The sequence below is a fragment of the Bemisia tabaci genome, chromosome 4 (genome assembly GCF_918797505.1).
Source record: "Bemisia tabaci chromosome 4, PGI_BMITA_v3".
Classification (NCBI taxonomy): Eukaryota; Metazoa; Arthropoda; class Insecta; order Hemiptera; family Aleyrodidae; genus Bemisia; species Bemisia tabaci.
In genome coordinates, this window is record NC_092796.1 from 54426735 (window position 1) to 54447976 (window position 21242).

Here is a 21242-nt window from a genome sequence, read left to right on the forward strand (position 1 = left end):
GCATGAAAACTCTATTGAGAGATGAGACGATGCCTTGGGAGTGATTGAACTTTTTCACTCTCCCACATGGAGAACCATGCTGTGGACAAAACACGAATTTTAAAAAATTTGAGGTTATTGTTTTGTTATTGTTAGTGTATGTGTTAGAGAGCCATGAGGACTTGATTCATTTATTTTATTCTTTATTTATTTAACGCCTGTCCTTCAAGTCATTTTCTCAGCTTTAAGTCTCACTTATGTTGAAAATTCGTATATAGTGCAATCGGTGAAACGATGGATCACACTGGTAACCAAATTAAGTTTTTGCCTCATCATGAACAGAGAAGTTTATGTACCACAAGACCACCTTATCGGCAAGGAAGGAAATTAACTGCTGTTAAAGTTTACACTGTTAACGATGAATCCGTACACCTACTGATTCATGGGGTGCCATCTATTGGACTTCTCTCGGAAGTCTCAATGCTCTGCGAGCGATATGGTCGCGTCAAATCTGTGAAACTTGTGGACCAATATTCACCGGAGCAAGAAGAATTCACCAACGTTTATCATGTCCAGTTTGAAAGAATTCAGTCCGCTAGATTTGCCAAGAAAATTATCGACACCAAATCATTTTTCGGTGGTATTTTACATGTATGTTATGCTCCAGAATTGGAAACAATCCAGGAAACAAAACTGAAACTTGTCAATCGGAAACGAGAAATTGCTAAGCGCACAAGAAATTTGCCTTCTTTTGGGGAAGATGTGAAGAATCATGAGCTCCACCACATTGCCGAGAACAACTCATTTAATGCAGGGTATGCTGATAAAAGTTCACTGGAAAGTCACAAAGCTTCGAACTCCCTTTCCTCACTTGCTGCTGCTCATTTATGTTTTCCGCCACCCTCAATCACTATTGGCTCTGATTCACAGGAGTCGCCAATATTCTTGCCACAAATTCAATCTAGTACTCAAGTGACGATGCCATCTAGTAATCTTGGCAGCATGTATCAACAATTTCCTCTTTTGGAGGGATCAGCAAGTGAAAGCAGCTCAAAGAATTTAATTGAAACGACTCCTCTAGTAATACCAGCAATGCCCTCTACCTCTCGTAAACGACCAGGTTCTTACTCAGATTCTCATTCAAATTCGATTTGTAAGTCAGGAAGCAGCACCGGGTTGTCCTCTGCTAGTCTTGGTTCAAAGAAAAATTATATTCCCACGAAAATTAAGAGGACTGCTCCGATCTCCCTGAAACAATCGCATTCTGATGGCTGTTACTCTCAGCCACCTGGACATCAATCCTCATCTCCACTTCAAGCACCTCAAAGCTCTGCCTCTCATCTCTCAAAACAAGATGTCAATAACGTAAATGCTTCAAAGCGACCTGCAGTCACACCAATCAAATTTTTACCAAGGAGTGTGCTTATGAAAAAACCAAAAAAATAAACTTCGAAAGTAATAGACAGTACAGTATACTACTAATAACTACTTTGCAAAATGCTGTCATCTTCAAATCTTATCCTCTGTGTACTGTCATTAGTGCATGCTTGAAAATAGAAATGTTGAAACTTCGAGCGGGACCGATGATCTTCGTATTTACTGCAGGTAATTTTTTTCATTCCGCTAACTCCTATATTTAAGTAGCTTAGACTGAATAATTGAAGGGAGAAAAAGAACTCAATGTATCTAATTAGGCATGGATTCCTTGAGTGAAGGGAAATGAAAAAGTTGAAAAGAGAGTTGAACAAAAATACACAAAGTCACATCAAGTTTGAACCAAGAAAAATAGGTTTTGAAGTTTTATCTCTCTATAAGAGTCAATGTCAAGGACAAAGTTTAGCAACTAGGTATCTTCATGCTCAAGAGATTTTTTCTTGATTATAAATTTTTGACGGGGGAAAGTAAGCACTACTTACCTAATTGAATTCATCACTACTTCCAACTCATTTTTTTTCAAATTGCTTCTTGGTGCAATTCTGTTGGTCCGTCCACACAAGCTAAAAATGAAAATATTCCTTTAAGCTGTTAAAAAATAAAATAGATTTTTGTGTTTTTTGGACTTACTTACATAAATGGTATCATCAACTTTCAGAAAATTTCAATCTGAGGGAAAAATTACAACATGCTTGCCAATTTATCTTTGAGACTCAACAAGAAATTGATCAAGCTAGGTCTTGAGTAGCTCCACGGCTACCTAAACTAGGTACAACACCGCATTTTTTACTTATTCTTCAATGTTTTCGTTTGTATTTTACTCAACTTTCAGGCAAGATCAATTTGTCATCATGGGTGTCGACTTAAAGGTACTTTTGAATGAGGAATCAGATTTCTTTGGTTCCAAAGCTTCCGGCAAGTTTTAGAGTAGTCCTAAGCAGAGCAATTTCAATTTTTCCCCAAAATTTTATCTTCAATACCTATTCCTCTTGGTCTTTTAAATTCTGGATTGGAAAATCAAATATTCCTATTACTAAATTGCTGGAAGGCTCTTCAAACAAAAAATGAGGTTTTTTTGACTCCTCTGAGGTGTTAATGCCAATTTTTGGTGAATTGCTAGGTACTTTCAATATCAATGCTGGCTCAAATCACCAATTGAACTAAAAAAATTGATTGTGGGAGTGATTTTAAAGAAAGTGAAATACTTACCCAAATTCAGTTTAATTTCATTCATGGCTTCTTTGTCAATCAGTAGAGCAGCTTTTTATTGAGTAATGTCATCTATCATTTATTTTTGCAATGTGCGTACTTAACTGCACATTGCTAATATTAAGCTTTGTTTTTGTTTCAACTGGTTGTCTGGTGCATTTTTTCCGTAGGTCAATTTTTAAATGTGAACGACATATGTGTGAAAACTAAATTGTGCTTCAGGTCAGACTTAGCTCAACAGCTCAATGCGCAAGTTAAACAATGGAAAGCTTCGTACGGCCCTGTGTCGCAAATTCTCAACAATTTATGACCTAAAGTGCAGAAGACTTGATATATACATTCTCACAATAATTCAATCTCTAACTTAATTTTCAATTTTCAGGTCATGGCCATGAACTTTACCTGAAGCAATAAATGAGTGTGGAAGAGAAATGTTCCCCAGTTCAAATCTTTTCAAAGCTTCTCAGGGAAGAATTTTGCAGATTATGGAAGTATTAAAAACCTTGGATACTTTAATTGTGAAGCTCTGAAGCCCTCTATTTCACAAGCATAAATTTAGGTAATTTTAATTTTCTTTACTTTAATTCTTAGCTCAGCTGTCTGTTCCAAGCGTGCCTCATGAGTTATCACTAGAGAACCTCTGCACTGAACGCTCATAGAGAGGTCAACCTGCAATGGTATTATATAGCTCAAGTGACCATCTTGTACTATGCATTAGGTCGTGGTGATTACTTAAGATCTCTTTAAAAATCTGCGTATTGGGTCACAGATTATGGCGCCAGGCGCCACACACTAGTTGAAATTGCAAAGAACTACGCGAGGGCATTGCATACCCACCCAGAAATTCAGGACTGGCTAAATTTCGGTATGATTTGATATGATGTTCCTCACGACCTCCTGAGGAAGCTGAGCTTTTAGAATGGAACTTTCTATGTGCCAGTCTCAAGAAGGAGAGGGCTGAAAAGGGAATTTTTTGGCATCATTTTTTTTTGTAATTTATTTTTAACACTCAATCCAGTTTAAGTGTTGGAATTTTTTATCGTCCTCAGGAGACCTTAAGAATCATCATATCAATTAATATAAAAAATTGGGTGGCACTGAATTTCTTGGTATTCCGTGTGGAGTCCTTTCAAGTCATCATTTTCTTGGAGCAATCTTATGATAACTGTAGAAGATTGCCTTGATTGATTATCAATTAACATGATCTGTCCTCGTACCCAGTTGAAACTTTTTTGAGTAATTTCTTCTTTTACTTTTAATTTAACTGCAAAATCATTTTTTCTTGAATTGTGAAACAAAGAAGAAGAGACAGAAGGAGGAGAAGTAAGTAATTTTTTATCTTTTAATTCATTTATTTCCCATAAGGGCAACAAAGTTTTCGACACATTTACAAAGATGAAAAAAGTAAGAAGTAGAACATGATTTTTTTATCTGAGTAAAAGACTTATCAAATAATTATACAAAGCTATATGTAAAGGAAATTATATTTACATTTTCAAAATTTTTGATTTAAAATACACTCACTATAATTGCAACTGAACCACTTATTTTCTTCTCTCAAAACGTTCCTAAAATTTAAGCACAATACTTTTTGAACCGTGGGCTTGAAGAACCCTGCACACTCCTTATAGAGATTTGTACTACAATTGATTTCCAATTTTTTAATTGGATTAAACTCATCTTTTGATGGTGATCAAAAGTCATCATTGCCTCAACTGTCTACAAAGCACCATTTCCGCACAATCCGCCATTAATTCAATAATTACTTGAATCAGTGAAGCCAGCACGGCAATATCTATCTTTCAGCTTTTGCTGAAAACAAGAAAAACCTGGCAGTCTTATCTTGGATTCAGTATGCCTTTCCGTTTCACTGTTCAAATCAGATTCTTTCTCTCTCTCACTCTTTTCCTTACCTATCACCAGCTGGGTGATAGGTAACGAAACAAGGAAACTCCTTGCTCAAGCGCTGCGCTGGCCTCACTTATTCAAGTATAATTACCGAATTAATAGCGTAATTAATAGTGAATTGTGTAGAAACAGTGCCTTGTAGAAAGTTGACGCTGTGATGTTTTTTGATTAGCATCAAAAGACAAGTTTAATGCAATAAAAAATTGGAAATCGATCGTTGTACAATTCCAAGAAGGAGTGTGCAGGCTCCTTTTCTATTTACCTAAGTATGAAAAGTTATGAAGTCAAATTATAATTTATTCAAAATACTTAACTATAGGTTTCAATAAATGCAGTTTTCCTGTAATGCTCCAAATGAAACTCACAGTCAGTTTATTTGCCAATCTCATCAGCAGTCTTCAAGGGATTTATATTACTTTTAACCACTCAAATATTGTCACATGTAATAACCATCAGTCGGATATAATTAGCAATGCTGTGTAGGAAAAAATTTGTTGTCTTACTTAGCCATTTTATTAATTTATTTCGACTCTTAAGGCAAAGTAAGTAACTTAAATAGTTTTATTCATCAGGTAAAAATAATAAAATATTTTTTTCAAATACCTCTCAGAAAAGATTTAATCAGAATGTCAGCTCTGAAAAATAAAACATTATGTGTTTTAGTGATACGCCTTTGTTTTTCATTAATGAACTTGAACGAACCTTTATCGTTTTTTCCCTGAGTTCCTCACCTCAAGGAAGTATTTTAGAGAAGAAGATTGCAGGAACAGAAAATGTGTCTTATCACAGTTGTCCGAGCCTACTTTTGAGCACCAGTATATGTTCAAGCACACAATAGTAACTTAATATGCTTAATTACACACATAGTCTTTTACTTTTCATGCAGTTCTCTTTCAAATATGTTCCATTCCTTTTACTTAGAATGATGGAGTTGGATAAACTATTTGGCATCCAATTCCTCTAAAGTCACAGTATTTGCAAGATTTAAGGTTCCAAGATTTCTCAATGATCACCTAAGATATTATGGTCACACTATTGCTGCATTATGATTCAATGCAAAATATTAAACTAAGATACATTACTTACACATACTTGAAGAAAATTGTCCTGGGGTCTGGTTTTGATAGAAGTAACTGGGGTTGGATGTACTGCTTCAATTAGGTAAAAAATTTGGACACGTTATACGTCCAAAAAACGAAGATCTATAGGCTCTAGGCATGAGTCCTCTAAATTAATGCCCCCCCCCCCCAAAAAAAAATAAAAAAAATTGTTTCCCAAAAAGTATAACAATTGAAGCAGAGATCCAAGGCCACATCAAATTTCATCCCTCACAGCAGACAAATCCAGATGATAATTTTTCAGTGTGTAAGTTCTTTTCTTAGTGTTTGTACAAAATCTTCCATAAGTATCATTTTATTTGCCTTAAAACTCGAAGTTTCCCCACTTTTTTATTTAAAACTGTGTTACTTTAAATAGCACTTCGATCGCAACCTAAGTAACACCAGGACAAATCATCTTAATACAAACCAGGATTTGGTAGGCAAATGAGATGGAGAAAATTACAGAAATCAACTTTATATTTACATTGACAAGATGAAAGTCGAGATGAGTATTTCAGGACTTGATGAAATGGAAATGAAGCGCAAGTGTGTTAGAAGTAGACGGTAAGGTTCATATGCTCTGAGCCTTTATTATTTTCCAGAGCCAGTGGAGAAGAGTTAACTTCTGAGTCGACATCACCCTGAAAGAAGGCGCACAGATATAAGAATAAAACATTTCTTTCCATATTTCACGTACAATTTCAGTTTTGTTGCCGCACATGTGTCAGTTTTTTTGTATTTAGCATCAATATAAATGATTTTGGGTAAAACAAAATTTTGATAATAATTCGTTTTCAGCGCCTTTTTCAACAATACCGATTTTCTTTCATAACTTTTTTAACGTAAATTTAAACATGTTATAGAAATAATGAAAAAAATAGTTGCCTTACTTGCCTATTTTAATTTTTTCTTTTATTTTTTTTTTTCAGAGTCTAAAAATAGTCAATACCACCAAGGAAGCTAACAACTAAAATGACTGATAATTTTTGCGGACTGCAAGGATCGTTCAAAAGCAAAAACCTTTTCAAGTCTGCTACACAAATTATTTAGGTACGAAAAAAAAGGACTACTTTCTACTCACCCTTCTCTGATATGAATCACTTTCATCATTCCAACTCAGCTTTTTCACTCGGCGTGGAAATGAGCCCTGAGGCCATAATCTAGAATGAGGTGGACTAGGAGTTGATAATTTAGGCACTTGAGGTGGAGCAGGAGCTATTTTTTGCTTTATTCTGTGCGATGTTGTTGCGCTTAACTGCGAATTATTCATACGATTTGGTGACATTATACCTGGAAAAAAATGAAGTTAAGGAAAATACATTTAGTGGAATTGAGGAGACTCTTGATTATCTAAGTACCTGTGAAAAAAAATTAGATCTTGTTGCTTCGACTTTCTTCTCATTTTTTCACTTCTCAGTGTTTTTCGAAGTATCCCCTGTATGATAATGAAAACAAAGATTTCTTTTACCATTTTAACTTTTAAGCATTAAAAATTACTTAATGTGAGAAAAAGAATACCTGGATATGTCTTCTTGTGCATGGGTTAGCAACATAGATGCAAATTTGCAAAAAAAAATTATTGATGACATACCATACATTGCTGGGTAGAGAAACCTCCGCTCTCTCGCCGCAATTATACTTTGTGCATTATCTTGTTTTGACAAATTGAACTTACTTACTTACCTACGTTAAAAAGAACTGTGAGCAAATGAATTACATCAAAAGCAACTATTTATATAAGATTTGTATACTTCCTAGTTCCTCTTGATTCAATCAATTTGATCCTCCAGTTTTTATTAACAGGTGTCCAAATCAATTTTCTTGTCATCTAAAGTTTTAAAAAAACAACTTTTCGAAATGTACCAGACTAGGTCAGTCTTCTCGTGTTTTGTACGTCTTCATTGTTTAAACTTACTTTTAACTGTTGCTGTGCTAAATTGTGAAGGCGATGTATTTCTTCCGCCATTGAATACAGGGTTCTCCATTTTACCAATTCCTACGACTTTTTCTGGGTACACAGGACTAGCAACAAAACCACCGAATTTATTCATGTTGTTCTCGAGTCTTGTGGCAGATTTCTGTTTCTTACTGGAAGTAGAAAAGTTTTGTTGAATTAGTGTCAGAGAGCAGTTTTATTTTTAAGCAGTATATTTGATGAGGCAAAACTTGGGTAGGTACCTCAGCTGTGACCTATTGCTTTGATATCTCCAAAATAATCTCTGAAAAAGTGAAATATCTCATTCTTATCGGAAACTTCTTAAGGTTTTATCTGATTATATCATGGAAAGCACCATTACCTTGGATTGAAATATTTGTAACTCTCCATTTATTTTTTGAATTTATAATCAATAACCTTTTACCTTGTTGAGCAATTTTGCCTTAGCCAATTTATAACATTTTGGCGACTAATAAAAGGACTATGCCTTAGGAAGCATTCAAGCAGTAAAGTAAATTCATAATTTTTAGGCATCTTACTGTCTTCAAGGTCATTAATAATTATTAACCTATTTCAACTATAATTTCAGAAAGGTGCATATTCATTTTCTACAATACATAATTTTTGAAATGTGTTAGCACAGAGTCTCAGGTGTAGATAGCTTCCTGTAAAAGGAATTGCTCCCCTTTTTAAGAAACAGCAAAATATTTCATGTAAAATAAGGAAAAATACAAATAAATGCAGAAGAGAACAAAATAGGAAGAAAAAAAACTTACTTTTTGTGGATGTAGGCCAATAATAGAATAATTATTAGTGCAAGTACGCTCAGAGTGGTTCCGAAAATAACTGTAGTCACAAAACCAGGTCCACGTGTTGCCCAGCCGCCAACCATGACGCCAGGAATATGAACTATCACTGGCACAGAAGCCTAATTTTGCAGGAGGGCAAAAAACATACAACATAAAGTTTAAAACTGAAGAGGATATTTATAATAAGATTTTCTTCCTTTTTTTCAAACTTATAAATTACGATAGCTGAAATCACTAAATTCTCAAAAGAGCATGAAGGTCATTAAACAAGAAATTAATCTGAGAAATTACTTTTTGGCTGACTTGGCTGACTGCATACTCTACTCTACTGTATGCTTTTAGGAGTTAGTTTGTCGCTCGATTTTAGATATTTGATAATTGAAGAAACGTATCATATTAACTCTCTACATGAATATTTCGAAAATATGAGTTCTACTTTTCATTGGGTGTTGATGAAAGTCTCATCAATATAAAAATTCTTAAGTGGAGCAAAAATGAAATATTCTTGACTAATTATATAATTTTATCTGCGTCTTATTTTTGAAGAAAACATACGATCCTCTAAGAGGGGTATCAATTGGCTGCTATTATTTTGCTATCGCTCAAAATTTAGTTTAAGTTAAGGGTATTATTTCCGCACAGTATATTATTGTAAGACTGAAAGTTTGCCCATTTGGTCTGTTCTTAAGAGGCACAAATTCAAAATTGTAAACTGACAATTCATTAACAATATGACAAACTCTAAATTTTATATTGATAAGAGAATCAGTTAAGAATCAGACTTTAAAAAGCTAACAGGCATCCCTTTTGAGAAGTTGTTAAGACTTTGACTCTAAAGTTTAAAGTTTAAGTGCACTTAACTTTCTGAATTCAGGACCAATTTTCAACCTGTTTAAATCCGAGTGATCGTCATTTCATATTCAAGTAATTAGTCATTGATTTCATCTCTATCTTTGAACTGCTGACTGCAAACTCTTTTTTTTCTTCTATGAATTTAATACAAATTTTTACACAGAAGGTGAACTCTTGCTCTAATCTGTAACCACTACCAAAATCATGGATCAACACTCCTTCAACGCTGCTTCAGTGTTTTCAGTGTGCACCTTATCCTTACATACCTACTTTCAAAGAACTGAGTCGTCACAATTTTTCATTTTTATTCAGCCAGACCCCAAAAAAATCGGGCAGTTATATTAATTTGTCATCAGGATTGCTTCTGATCGTGTTTTCATGTTTTGCAGTGATTCTGAAAATGAAGAGGACTCACTTGTCTTGGTGGAATGCCGCTATCAGTTGCAACAGCCACAAGATGAGCGGTAGAACTGTTAAATGCAGTGACATCACAAAGGGTTATAACTCCTTCTTCATTCACTGAAAACATCCTGCAACAAGAAGGTAAAACATTAAACCAGATTAATTTACTCATTTTAGACTGTCCTGATCATTTAAAACTTGATTTCAAAAATCTCCAGGATAGGCCCCTACAACTCAATAAATTGACAAGGAAAAAGTATCAAAAAGGCTCAATTTACCCCCCTCTATTATAACAGCTGCAATCTTTGGATGCTTGCAGCTGAAAATAAGCATGTTTAAGCAATTTTTAAGTCTTGCCACAATTCGTATTTGTTGACAAGTCTTGAAACAGACTTAAATTTGAACCTGCAATCCAAAATTGGCAAAAATGTATAGGTTTTAAGTGCTTCAGACCATTTCCTCCAGAAATATATGTCCAATTTTTCGTTTTTAATCGATTTTTCAATTAAGAGACTATATTGAAAGTTACTGTTCACATGGTCTTGTCAGGACTCATCAAGACGTAGCTGATGTTGACCCCTCGCGGAACCAGAACTGTATCATGTTGTCAACACCTTTAACTAACACCAGAATGTGTAACAGTGCCTTGAATACTTTTTGCCCTGTTTATTTGGTCCATCCTTATTGAGTCATTGAGTCTTTTCCAAATTTGTATGCACCCCAATCAAATATGTTTTACCAATTGCAAATGACTGCAGATCGGTCACTTTACATAACTGTCAAATATAATGAGTTCCATCTGTAGTGTAATTTAAAGTGATAACTGTCAGACATTAGACTATTTAGCATTATAATCATATTACTTACTTGGCTGCTGGACCTCGCAGAGAAAGTGTAATGTAATCATTTTTGTCTCCATCCGCAGCCTCTACCTTGCCCACAACACTTCCAGGTATTAGTGCATCATCATTGAGGAAAAACTCATATTGAGGATACCTAAAATTTCAAAAATTGACATTTTACTACTTGGTAAAAATTTTCAAACTTCATGTAAGCAAGGAAGGCACTTTTCTTGTTTTTACTTTACGATCCTGTGAGTTAGGATATGTACGTAGTTATAAGCATTATTTCATCGCAATAGTTTAGTTTTAATGGACATTTTTTTATATCTTTAAAGGAAAATTCCTGCTATTGGGTGAGAATGTCCTAAAAAATTCACTATTTTTCTGAAAATGTGCTACTATCCCACTGTAGTGGATTGAGGTAGAAAACTTGTCCTTAAAAATTTTTAAGAACCTGTCAAAATTGAGTCAAATTAAATTATTGTGTCTATTAGATTTCTTGGATTTCACTGACCAAATAGGATTTTCTTACACATATGAGGACTTATCTGTAACAATGGCGGTTGTGAAAAATTATCTTTTCAAAACACATTCAAAAAACTGTTTTGGCATCGAGAAAATTTTGAGAAAATACTTGAGATGTGATCTTTGAGATCTGTCTATTATGCCAGAGCCAAACATATTACAATTTTGTGTGAACAAAACAGTTTTTAAACGTGTTTCGAAATGGTAATTCTTCACATCCGCCATTGTTACATATAAGGTCTCATATAGTTTTGAAGAAACATGTATTTATTCAATCATTTTAAAAATACTTCTAAAAAGCTATGTTTCAAAATTTTTACTTATCAGCATGACTGAATGTTGTTACTAACACGTTTCACTCTTATATCTGGCCATCATCCGAGACACGACTGGTGTGGTTGATGGGAGTTTTTTCAAATTATCTTTACAATCATTGATCAAACTTAAGTCCGGTCACACGCTATTTTCAAAAAGCCATCAGAGAAATATCCTGTCAGCATAAGGTTTATAAAATATTTTTATCTGAATTTCCCTCAGTAGAATTTGCTTTTATCCTCAGCTAAAAACTGGTTGTTTTTAACTTGCATATCCAACTTCGAAAATTTTCATTAAGTCCAGCCTCTGACTGTATTACCAATCATGAGGTAGTGTTTACTTATTTGTTTTATCATCCTCGTTTCCTTACCTAAACCTGGGATCCCAGTCATTTACATTCAGTACTGTGATGTTCACAAAACAAGTGGCATTCTGCAAAAAAAATTACAAATTTTTAAAAAAAAAAAAAAAGAAAAAAAGAAAGAAAGAAAGAAAAATAAAAAAAAGGATAAACTACACAACATTTTTGAACTCTCATGAATCCATTAAAGATTTAGTAGTCAAATGTACAGATTTTAAAAAATGTAGCTGTAATCCGTGCTCTTCTCCAATAAACTGAGGCCTTTTACTTTAAAACATAAGTCTTGGATGTCGGCGACAGGATGTTGTGCCCAGAAGTAGACAAAAAAAGGCTTCAGTCATGATCATTGTCCTCTACGATTGGCTTTGGTGAGCTGTTGTTTTGAACCAGCCGCTGCCTGCATTTCAACCCATATAAAACTCCCCATGCCAGTCATTGACTTTGCTCCACTTTTAATAGTCTTAAATTGAATCTGTTAATAACTTTTTCTTAGAAGCTTTAATAGTGCACAGAACTAGAGGAACAAATCTTTTCCTTAAACTCTCAGATAGTGTGCAGAACTGAAGGAAACAGATAGTAGAAGTGTTCTTCACCCTGAATATGCTTGGAAAAATAAAATAACACATACTTTCATTACATCTTGAATCTAAGTACTATTTGGTTATTTTTCTTTTTCAAATGGTATTAGATTGTTCTGAAAATCAAGTTGTTACTTGCAGAGATTACCGAGTTAACTATCTGAGCTAATTTAAATTAAAAATTAATTTTATTTTCTCTTGCCAAAGTTAACTTTTAATATTCTCTCCGGTTTCCTCCATTTCAGGGCAAAATTTACGAGCGTTTGTCTGTACTTTTAGTTTCAACATGAATGTCCCATGTTCTAGTCTGTTTAAGGATAATGTATTGTAATAAAATACTCACGGAGAAAGTATCAGAAGCATGCACATTAAAAGTATACAGCTCCTCAGTTTCATAATCCAGTGCTTGTAAGAGTGTAATATCTCCACTCGGTGTCACTTGAAACATGCTTTCATACTCACTTAGCCAGTATCTAATTCGCTGCAAATGTCAAAGTAAAATTTAGATTTGGATTTTTTTGTAGTGAAACGATAAATATATCAGTAATACTCTCTTTTTCAACATTCTTGAATAAGTCAAAACCTTTTGAAGTGAAGGTTTGATGAGCTCATCAGAATCTTAAACTTATAATGCCCTAATTTTTTAAATTTTGAATTCTGGAACTTGATTTAAATTAATTTAGTCCTTTTTTTCTGCTTTAACCTAATGGGCCTGTTGCAAACTTTTGCTAGAGCAAAACTAAGAGTTGTTTCTTATAGATAATGCCTCAAAAATCACGATGAGCGCATCGGCAAACTCTGAAATGCACTCATAACTTCACAATCTGCGTAAGAAATTTGCGGTTTTTTGAGCTTCCCGCTTCAAAAACGATACTACGGCACAGGTGAACATTTTGTAAGAGGAGTCGTTCCATCGTCGGCAATAATCATCATAGCCGACGCCAATCCGCCAAAGCACGTTTGATGGGACGAGATAACACCTGAACTGGATTAGACCAGATAACAATCGGTGTGTTAACGTTCATATTTTCCACGCCCGAATTGATTGACCTTGAACTCTCCTTGAATTACGCGCGGAACTGCGTGCAAGCGTCGGCCATGATGAATATCGCCGACGATGGAGCGACTCCTCTAACAAAATGTTCACCTATGCCGTAGTATCGTTTTTGAAGCGGGAAGCTTAAAAAAACGCAAATTTCTTACGCAGATTGTGAAGTTATGAGTGCATTTCAGACTTTGCCGATGCGCTCATCGTGATTTTTGAGGCATTATCTACAAGAAACAACTCTTATTTTTGCTCTAGCAAAAGTTTGCAACAGGCCCATTGTAAGTCTCTCCTCTCTTTTAGAAAAAGTTATATATTCCGTAATCTACTGGTGTGATGAAAGGTTGGGTTTTACATCACACCGGAGAAAGACGGCCAGACCGTAGCTTAGAGTGACACACAGGTCCAAAATTGGTCTCATTTCTTCTGGAGAAAAGTATCTTAGACCTAAAAAAAACCTGTGTTCTGTCTTGTATTATTCACAGCTGGATTTGCATTACAAGAAGTGGAGAGGAGGTGAAAAACAGCAAGAAGTTAAAATAAAATTAGAATCTATAAATTAAAAGAGCTCAGAACTTTCTTTTTGTTAATCATTTTATGTAAGGAAAGTTTTGAGTTTTTTTCAATTTTTAGCAATTCTAATTTTACAATTGCACGGAAAAAAAAATTGCTGATTCAACAATTCAATTGCTAAAAACAGTGAGTGCAATGTTTCAACGCAGATTTTATAACAAAAAAATGCTACTTTAACCACATTGTAAACTAATTTAACCACGAGGTGGTCTGCGTTGAAACATTGCACTCACTGTTTTTAGCAATTGAATTGCTGAACCAGCAATTCTTTTTTTTTCCGTGTGAATAGCAAGAAGTACATATTAAGACACATGATGGTCTCCTTTCACTTACGTATCAATGTTTTTGAAATGAAACAGTATCAAAGGTTTAGCAGCCGCCTAAAATTATGTACGTCATGTCAATTTTTATTTTTTCTCAAATAAAGTTGAAATCTATAAGACCTTGTCTAATTATCTGGTAATTTGGTCACTTCAAGATTTCTTGTGGAAAGGATGACTCAGAATCCTATAAATACCACATACCTAATACATACCAGTACCTAATTAGTTGCGCCTTAAAAGCATGTTGTCCAACTGAATATCTTGGAAAAGAGGGAAAAGCTTCAAATTACCTTATTCCTAGGTTTATTTGTCACAACTGTGAGAATAACACTGCCGATAGGAGTATTTTCTAAAACACCAGCGTAGTAATGGCTTTGCAGGAAAGTAAGGTCTCGAGTTGAAGAACCTGGTCGTGCTACAGTCAGTGTTGCCAGAGCATACCTATCTGCATTGTCAAATTGAGTAGCCTGAAAAATGATGCAAATACATGCATTATCAGTAATTAAAACCAAACTCATCCCACTGATCCAATAAAGATTATTCATCATAATTCTAAGGATTGCATCAGGTTATTTTGAAAGCTCACTGCATAGTATGAAATTATATTTACCAGATGATGAGTCATTGATACATTTTGCAAAATGTTGACAAATATTAAAACTTTAACCCATTTTTTTCTTTGTCTAATTTAAGGCGAGAGTTGGTCTTTCACTCATTACAAAAACAAATTTAATTTGATCAATGGATTAGTGGCTAAGATCGCTTAAAAATCTTTCCTCATTCGTTCTCAATGAGCTTCCATGCTTGTGTCTCAACAATAAAGTGAGAATAGAAAAATTACCTTAATCACTATAGTCACTGGCTGAAGCAATTCATCCTCAGAAATTGCTCGTTTTGTCGAAATATGAGCACTTGCTCGATCAACTTCAAAGTATCTGTATTCGATGCCATCTGAAATCATAGATTTCATCACAATTAATTCAATGTACAGATTTAATCTTCGAGCAAAATTACTCATAAATTTTGTTATCCTTATTACATTTAGGAGGAGGGGGAACAGGCATTAATTGAGCTTTTATGCTTTCGCACTTATTTAAACTGAAGAATATTAATATTAAGATTTCAAGCTCTTTTTTTTTGGAGTAGAGCCATCACAAATAAAATGGCAATAAATGTTAATTTTTACAGTACTTTGAGATGCATTCTCTTCTCTTTTGTGTTTTTAACTGATCTGAAAAGTTTGTTTGATGAAAAATACTTGAAAGAACTACTTGCATCTGAGATTCAGGTTTAGTCAACATTACAAAAAAAATTTAGTCTTATTTATTCCATTTTCAGAGGTCATTACATTTGTTTAACTCTTCAATGATCTGATGAAAACTTTGTCTTCGCGCCAATTTAAGGGTAAGGGGCGAAGGGGATTCGCGCGGAGAGGATGAGGTTGTTAATGCTGACTGAAAATGAAAGGATAAAAAATTTGCTTATCCTTTTAGGAGTTATTACCAAAAACGTTTTGTCATTAAGTCACCAATATCAGTAACTGTTTTGTCCTTATTCCTTTTTGTATTTTTAAGATGATGGATTTTTTTTTTTTTTTTTCATAATTTTTTAAAAGTATTAACTACCTAGATTTTATTTTTCCTGTATGAAAAGATGACTTACCTGCATTAAATGTATAATAAACAGGTGCATTGATGCCAATATCTTGATCATATGCTGCTATTTCGTCAGGGAAAATTTTCAGTCTTGTGCCCTGCAAAATTATTGAAAAAGCAACTGTCATCCAGATTCATAAATGATGAACATACCTAAATTTTTTATTTTCGCTCTCTTGCTTTAATCACTCTGGTGTTTATTTTTGCATTTTCACGATTAAAGTAGATAGTTCATCCAGATCTTCCTCAATTGTAAGGAAACTATAATTATTCAGAGGGCTGGTGAAGCCCCGTAAATTATGTGGAAGTCTTAAGTTTTGTTGAGTTTCATCATCAATATTGATCGTCTGACATTATGAGTTTAATAAAGAATAAGATGATTTTATGGATGAATACAGCCACTTCTAGCTACTATAGCCCTATTTTCAATAATGTTCTACTTTTTAACAGAAACCTTGACAACATAATGCCGTAAGATTTCTGTCACATAAATTATTGAGGCGCTAGGTGCTGGAAAGGTATCCCTCTGTTGCAGTTTTTCAAAATTTCAGCTATCATCTCTCGCATTATTAACAAAGCAAACGCATGTATTATTCTAAGATTTTTACTGAATATTCTTCATGATTTTATCATTTTTAAAAAAATATTCCAGAAAAAGCTGCTGATGGCCTCCTCTTTAAAATGTCAATTTGCACCAGACATTCTGGTACAATGTAATCTAGACACCCTCTACACCTTCTAGTAACCTTTCTGTAGCCAGTTCTGTCGTCGAAAAAGACTTATCAGGATATTATTTTCCTGTATGAATCATTTGATGCTAAAATTTAAAATGTTGATTTCCTTTTGACCGCTGAAACGCTCACTTTTAATAGTGCTCATCATAAAATAAAATTAAATAAAAAAAGTAGCCTGTTGTAGAATCAATCCCTCAATTATGTTCACATGAAATTTTGTATACCGTAATGAAAATGCCATTAGGAAGGAAAAAATGTGTTGGTAAAGGTTTTTGATGCAGCCATATTTGTTCCAATACATGCTAGATGACCTGTGTTTAAAAATGCAAACATCTAGAACAAGTACCTGTTGTGTAGCTTCAGGAAGAGTTGCCGTGTAGTGATCATGATAGAATTTGGGATTTTGGTCATCAGCATCAATTACATTCACATGGAGCAGGGTATCTGACCATTGTGGTGGACTTCCTTGATCCTGGAGTTTGAATGAATAAAAAGCAAAACAGAATAAATACATCTTTCGAAATATTTTTAAAAGACATATGGAATTGGGAAGCATTCTCTGATTTGAGTAAGCAAGGTCCTGTTCAAAGTCATCATATCTTAACTGAAGAGCTTTTCCTACCTCCTCATTTAAGGAACCGTAGACCGAATTTTCAAGGGAAAGATAATTCATGCCTTGAAATGGAATAATTTTATTATACCTATTCAATTATATTTCCAACATCAAATTCAATATCTTCATTACGTTAGTAAACTGCAACTTAACTCAATTATTTTCAAAGGGCTAAGAGTACCAAATTGACTTTTAATAACCGTTATCCAAAAATTCCTTACTCTTCAATGTTAGTGGCAAAGAATGAAGCTACTGAGAAGAAAATCCATCAAACATGCGCGCTCACTGAAAAAAAAAATAAATCCCGGTCGTAGAAGCGGTACTTACGAGCTATATAGACACACTGTCCGCGTTCCGGGCTCGGAGGCCGAAAGTTCCGGGCGTAGCACCCGGAGCAATGGAAGCTCGCTCCGCACCCGAGCAATGGAAGCTACGGCTCCAGCACCCGGAACATTCGGCCTCTGAGCCCAGAACGGAAGATATGTCTATATAGCCCGTAACTCTTTTTCCAGTGTTGGGAAAAAAGCCCACAATTTCAAATTTCCCGCCTCTGTTAAGCTCGCGTTCCACGGCTATGAATCACGCCTATAGGGGTCGATCAAGTGATACGTATCGTTGAAAATCAGATTTTTTGTCTCTCGCATCTTAACGTACCCGTAAGACAGATAAATGTAGGTATAAAAAAAATCGGATTCAGATAAAAAATTATCAATGAGAAAAGGGGACAAAATCTCTCTTTCCTGAGAGTATAGTAATTCCTACTTTTGTCGTTTTTCGGTGATACAAGAGACAGTATCTTTAATTAGTCGAGTTAAGAGAGTAACTGAACACGCAATTTAGCCTGGAGGTTAGCGTAGAAAAGAATGATTACGAGGACTTGAGATGAAAAGGACAAGCCCTCGGGGCGCCGGTCGGCATGTAACACATCTTAGCGCCTCTAAGACTGTATGAATACTTCACCCATTGCGTCAAACACAGTGTGGTCAGGAGCAGTTGGCGTGAAACGTATAGCGCCTACAAGACTGCAGGAATACTTCACGCATTGCGTCAAACACAGTGTGGTCAAGAGCGGTTGGCGTGAAACGTATAGCGCCTACAAGACTGCAGGAATACTTCACGCATTGCGCCAAACACAGTGCGATCAGCGTGGCGCAGCGGCGGAAGTTAAAATTATTATACCACATATGTTTATTCTTTCTTATATGTTTGTTGTTCACACAAACATAAATGTGGTATAATAATTTTAACTTCCGCCGCTGTGCCAAGCTGATCGCACTGTGTTTGGCAAATTACTGCTAGCAAAAAGTCTCTTTTTTCGAATTTCTGATATTGATAAAAGCTTTTCCGTCTCCAGAACTTGACTCGTGTGAAATAAGTGCGAAAGATTAAATTACCTGTGCTCGAATAACGAGCGTGAAATTGGAGAGAGTCTCATAATCCAAGGCTTTCCTTAAGACTAGGGTACCCTCCAGGCCGTTGATGAAGACAAAATAGTCCTGAAAAGAAAGAAGAAACAATTGAAAATTATTTAATGTACAGGAATGCATTGAAATTTTGTAAAACATTGAGTTTTTTTCGGGTTATCGTCATTATAATCGGTTACCGTCTCAATCTCAAGCTTAATCCGTTCGGTCCCTCTCAAATTAGAAGACGAATAAGAGATTCAAGTTTTCAAACTCTCGTCAAGAGAAATGACAAAATATTCTTGAGTAGATGAGTAGATTAGCATTGGAGTATATGAGTATTTTGAGTTGAGGTGCACGAGGCTCAGCGCACTTATTTTTAGACCGCATTGGTCATGCTCACATGCTGTTCTCTGTAGGTAGATTAAATTGCATATCAACCATATTGAATGCGCTTTTAGATGCATGCAGTGCAGCGTGTTATCGTGTGGCACCAAAGTTAACGATGAGTTGTTTTCCAGCAAACTCCTTGCTGTAAAATTAATAGAATCGGAAGTTTTCTTTATTATTGCTGCTGCCTAAAGATGATTACACCAGCAATTTTAAAACTATATTTATTTAAGGAAAACAAATTTGAAAGATTTTTGCTGCACCGCGATGTAGACATATCTCATCATCAACTGGGGTATCGCACTACTGTAACATCAAGATGAACGGGTGGGTACGGACCTCTGTTTCCTCCAAAGTCCCATTAAAGAAGACAAGCTGCATGTAAACACGAAATATGAATGAGAAAAGTATTTTTTCAACCTTTTAGAACCACTACCATACCCTCTATGCATAAGAGGGAAAAATATTTAAAAATGAACTTTTACGACCCCTAACTATCTGGGAGTGCATTAAAATTCTTGGTGCCGTAATCAGTCAATTCATTCTGAGAGAGTAAACGTGAGTCTTATAAATGAAGGGGCTAAAATACAAGCTCTATTACACATGCTTGTGAATAGTTTTCGACACAACATACATCTTCAACTGTTCCAAAGATATTAAGAAGTATCCATACTTTGTAAGTTTTAATTCATAGATGGGCTGTATACGTTAAGTACTTTTTAAAGTAATTTAAGTACTATTCAAGCTATAGGCTTCGGAACAAAGGTTGAACGATCTTTCATAATTTATGCCGATGCGAGCTTGTGAAAAACCACGACGCCTTAATTTAATTGCATATGCAACAAGCATAACAGTAGAGTGCGAATAATTGTATTCATTTATCATATTCGTCGTGCAAATCGTTTTAGCCTCCGATTGCGGATTTAGACCAGGACTATTGGAATCATTTTGAACTATTTCGAGTTCAACTCTCATAAATTGTTTGAAACAATATCTAATTCACTATTTGTAATGAATGAAAAATCGGGGATTTTAGTAAATAACTTATAATCAAAAATACTTAATGATTCATCAATTGAAGGATTGTCCGTATCCTTAAAGTAAATCTACTTCACACTGTAAGCGGGGCGCGAATAAAACGCTTTGTTTTCTTCCACAATGAGTTATTTGTAATTGTGCTCTTTATTTTTACGCCAAGAACCGTGCAGTACTGCAGTTTTTAAAAAATATCAAAGGGAGTAAATACACACGTTTTCTCAGAAGCACGCTAGTATAATAGCAACTTACAAGTTTTTTTTTTTCTTTTTTTTTAACGGAGAGGAATAGACTATTTCTTTCAACGAAATGCAAATTTTGTCAAGGGCGGCAATTTTTTCCAAACCAGTGCTAAATACATACTTACCCTGTTAGTCCTTAATTAGGGAAAAATTGTGGTCAAACGCGTTTTTTATAAATGAATGGAAGGAAATTTATTTTACCACTTACCGAGTGTGGCCCAGAAAGCACTGAGTATTGCACTGTCGAGAAGGGTCCTTGTTGATCTGCATCTACAGCTTTGACACCTTGCAAGACACGAGTTCCCACAACCGTTACCTATGAGCGGGAAAGAAAAGAAATTGTAATTGATTGCGATCTGCTCAGATATGAAAATCCAATACTGTTATATTTGCATCTCCATCTACATACTGAAAACATTGACACTGTACACAACTATTTTCCACCGAATGTATAAAATAGAAATTATCTACCAGTTAGCGTGTTTGTAGCTAAATACAAATTAACCTATCGCAAGTACACGCATGAGCTCAAGTTACATTTTCAAACGGAAAAATCGCAATGTTTTGAAATTAAGTTGCTCTGGGGCTGCGTTTGCTCTAGTGAATAAGTTAAAGATTTTAAGCTAAGATTTGTATCGCAACATTCGAAGATGCCCATATTTTGACTTTAGCCATCGATATCGTTTTTACTGATGAATTATTCTTCTGTTGAAGGATTGTTTGAAAACTTACCTCGGATATATTTAAAACGTACGGTGCATTTACGAATTGGGGAGCATTATCGTTGGCATCGGTGACTCGAATATTTACAGGAATCACAAAACCCTGGGAACAAATTTTAAACAAATTAGTGATATGGCGGGATAAAAAGGGTTATCTGGGAAAGACACGGAATCCACAGGAAGTCAGGGAATTTTGCGAGGTGCATTTAGCAGAAGTGACCGTGATATAAAGGGGGGAAAATCAAAGAAGAAGTTTT

The 21242-nt window shown here is 34.9% G+C and overlaps 2 protein-coding genes across 3 annotated transcripts in view; one reads left to right on the forward strand and one right to left on the reverse strand.

The window, feature by feature from the left end:
• The first annotated feature begins 92 nt into the window (after positions 1-92).
• Positions 93-6616, forward strand: LOC109034149 (uncharacterized). Of its 2 annotated transcripts, XM_019047146.2 has the most exons (4): positions 93-1584; positions 2072-2182; positions 3005-3181; positions 6560-6616. In XM_019047146.2, the coding sequence occupies exon 1, from the start codon at positions 274-276 to the stop codon at positions 1423-1425; it is 1152 nt and encodes a 383-aa protein (XP_018902691.2). In that variant the 5' UTR covers positions 93-273; the 3' UTR covers positions 1426-1584; positions 2072-2182; positions 3005-3181; positions 6560-6616. The 2 variants fall into 2 exon arrangements, with proteins under 2 accessions (XP_018902691.2, XP_072156179.1); XM_072300078.1 differs by lacking the exon at positions 2072-2182.
• LOC109034148 (protocadherin-15) overlaps positions 3938-21242 on the reverse strand; it is a 132931-nt gene continuing 115626 nt past the window's right edge. The window contains exons 6-20 of the mRNA XM_019047145.2: positions 20996-21088; positions 20472-20579; positions 18588-18689; positions 16927-17052; positions 15854-15944; positions 15033-15142; positions 14482-14658; positions 12594-12731; positions 11682-11743; positions 10497-10625; positions 9643-9757; positions 8343-8494; positions 7546-7718; positions 6712-6920; positions 3938-6271 (exon numbers count right to left, since the gene is read on the reverse strand). Of these exons, the coding sequence (XP_018902690.1) occupies positions 6182-6271; positions 6712-6920; positions 7546-7718; positions 8343-8494; positions 9643-9757; positions 10497-10625; positions 11682-11743; positions 12594-12731; positions 14482-14658; positions 15033-15142; positions 15854-15944; positions 16927-17052; positions 18588-18689; positions 20472-20579; positions 20996-21088 (1875 nt within the window). The 3' untranslated portion in view covers positions 3938-6181. The remainder of the gene's footprint in view (positions 6272-6711; positions 6921-7545; positions 7719-8342; positions 8495-9642; positions 9758-10496; positions 10626-11681; positions 11744-12593; positions 12732-14481; positions 14659-15032; positions 15143-15853; positions 15945-16926; positions 17053-18587; positions 18690-20471; positions 20580-20995; positions 21089-21242) is intronic.

Bases quoted from the DNA above. Each gene is read 5' to 3' on its own strand.
- LOC109034149 (XM_019047146.2), top strand. From the start codon at position 274: ATGGATCACACTGGTAACCAAATTAAGTTTTTGCCTCATCATGAACAG.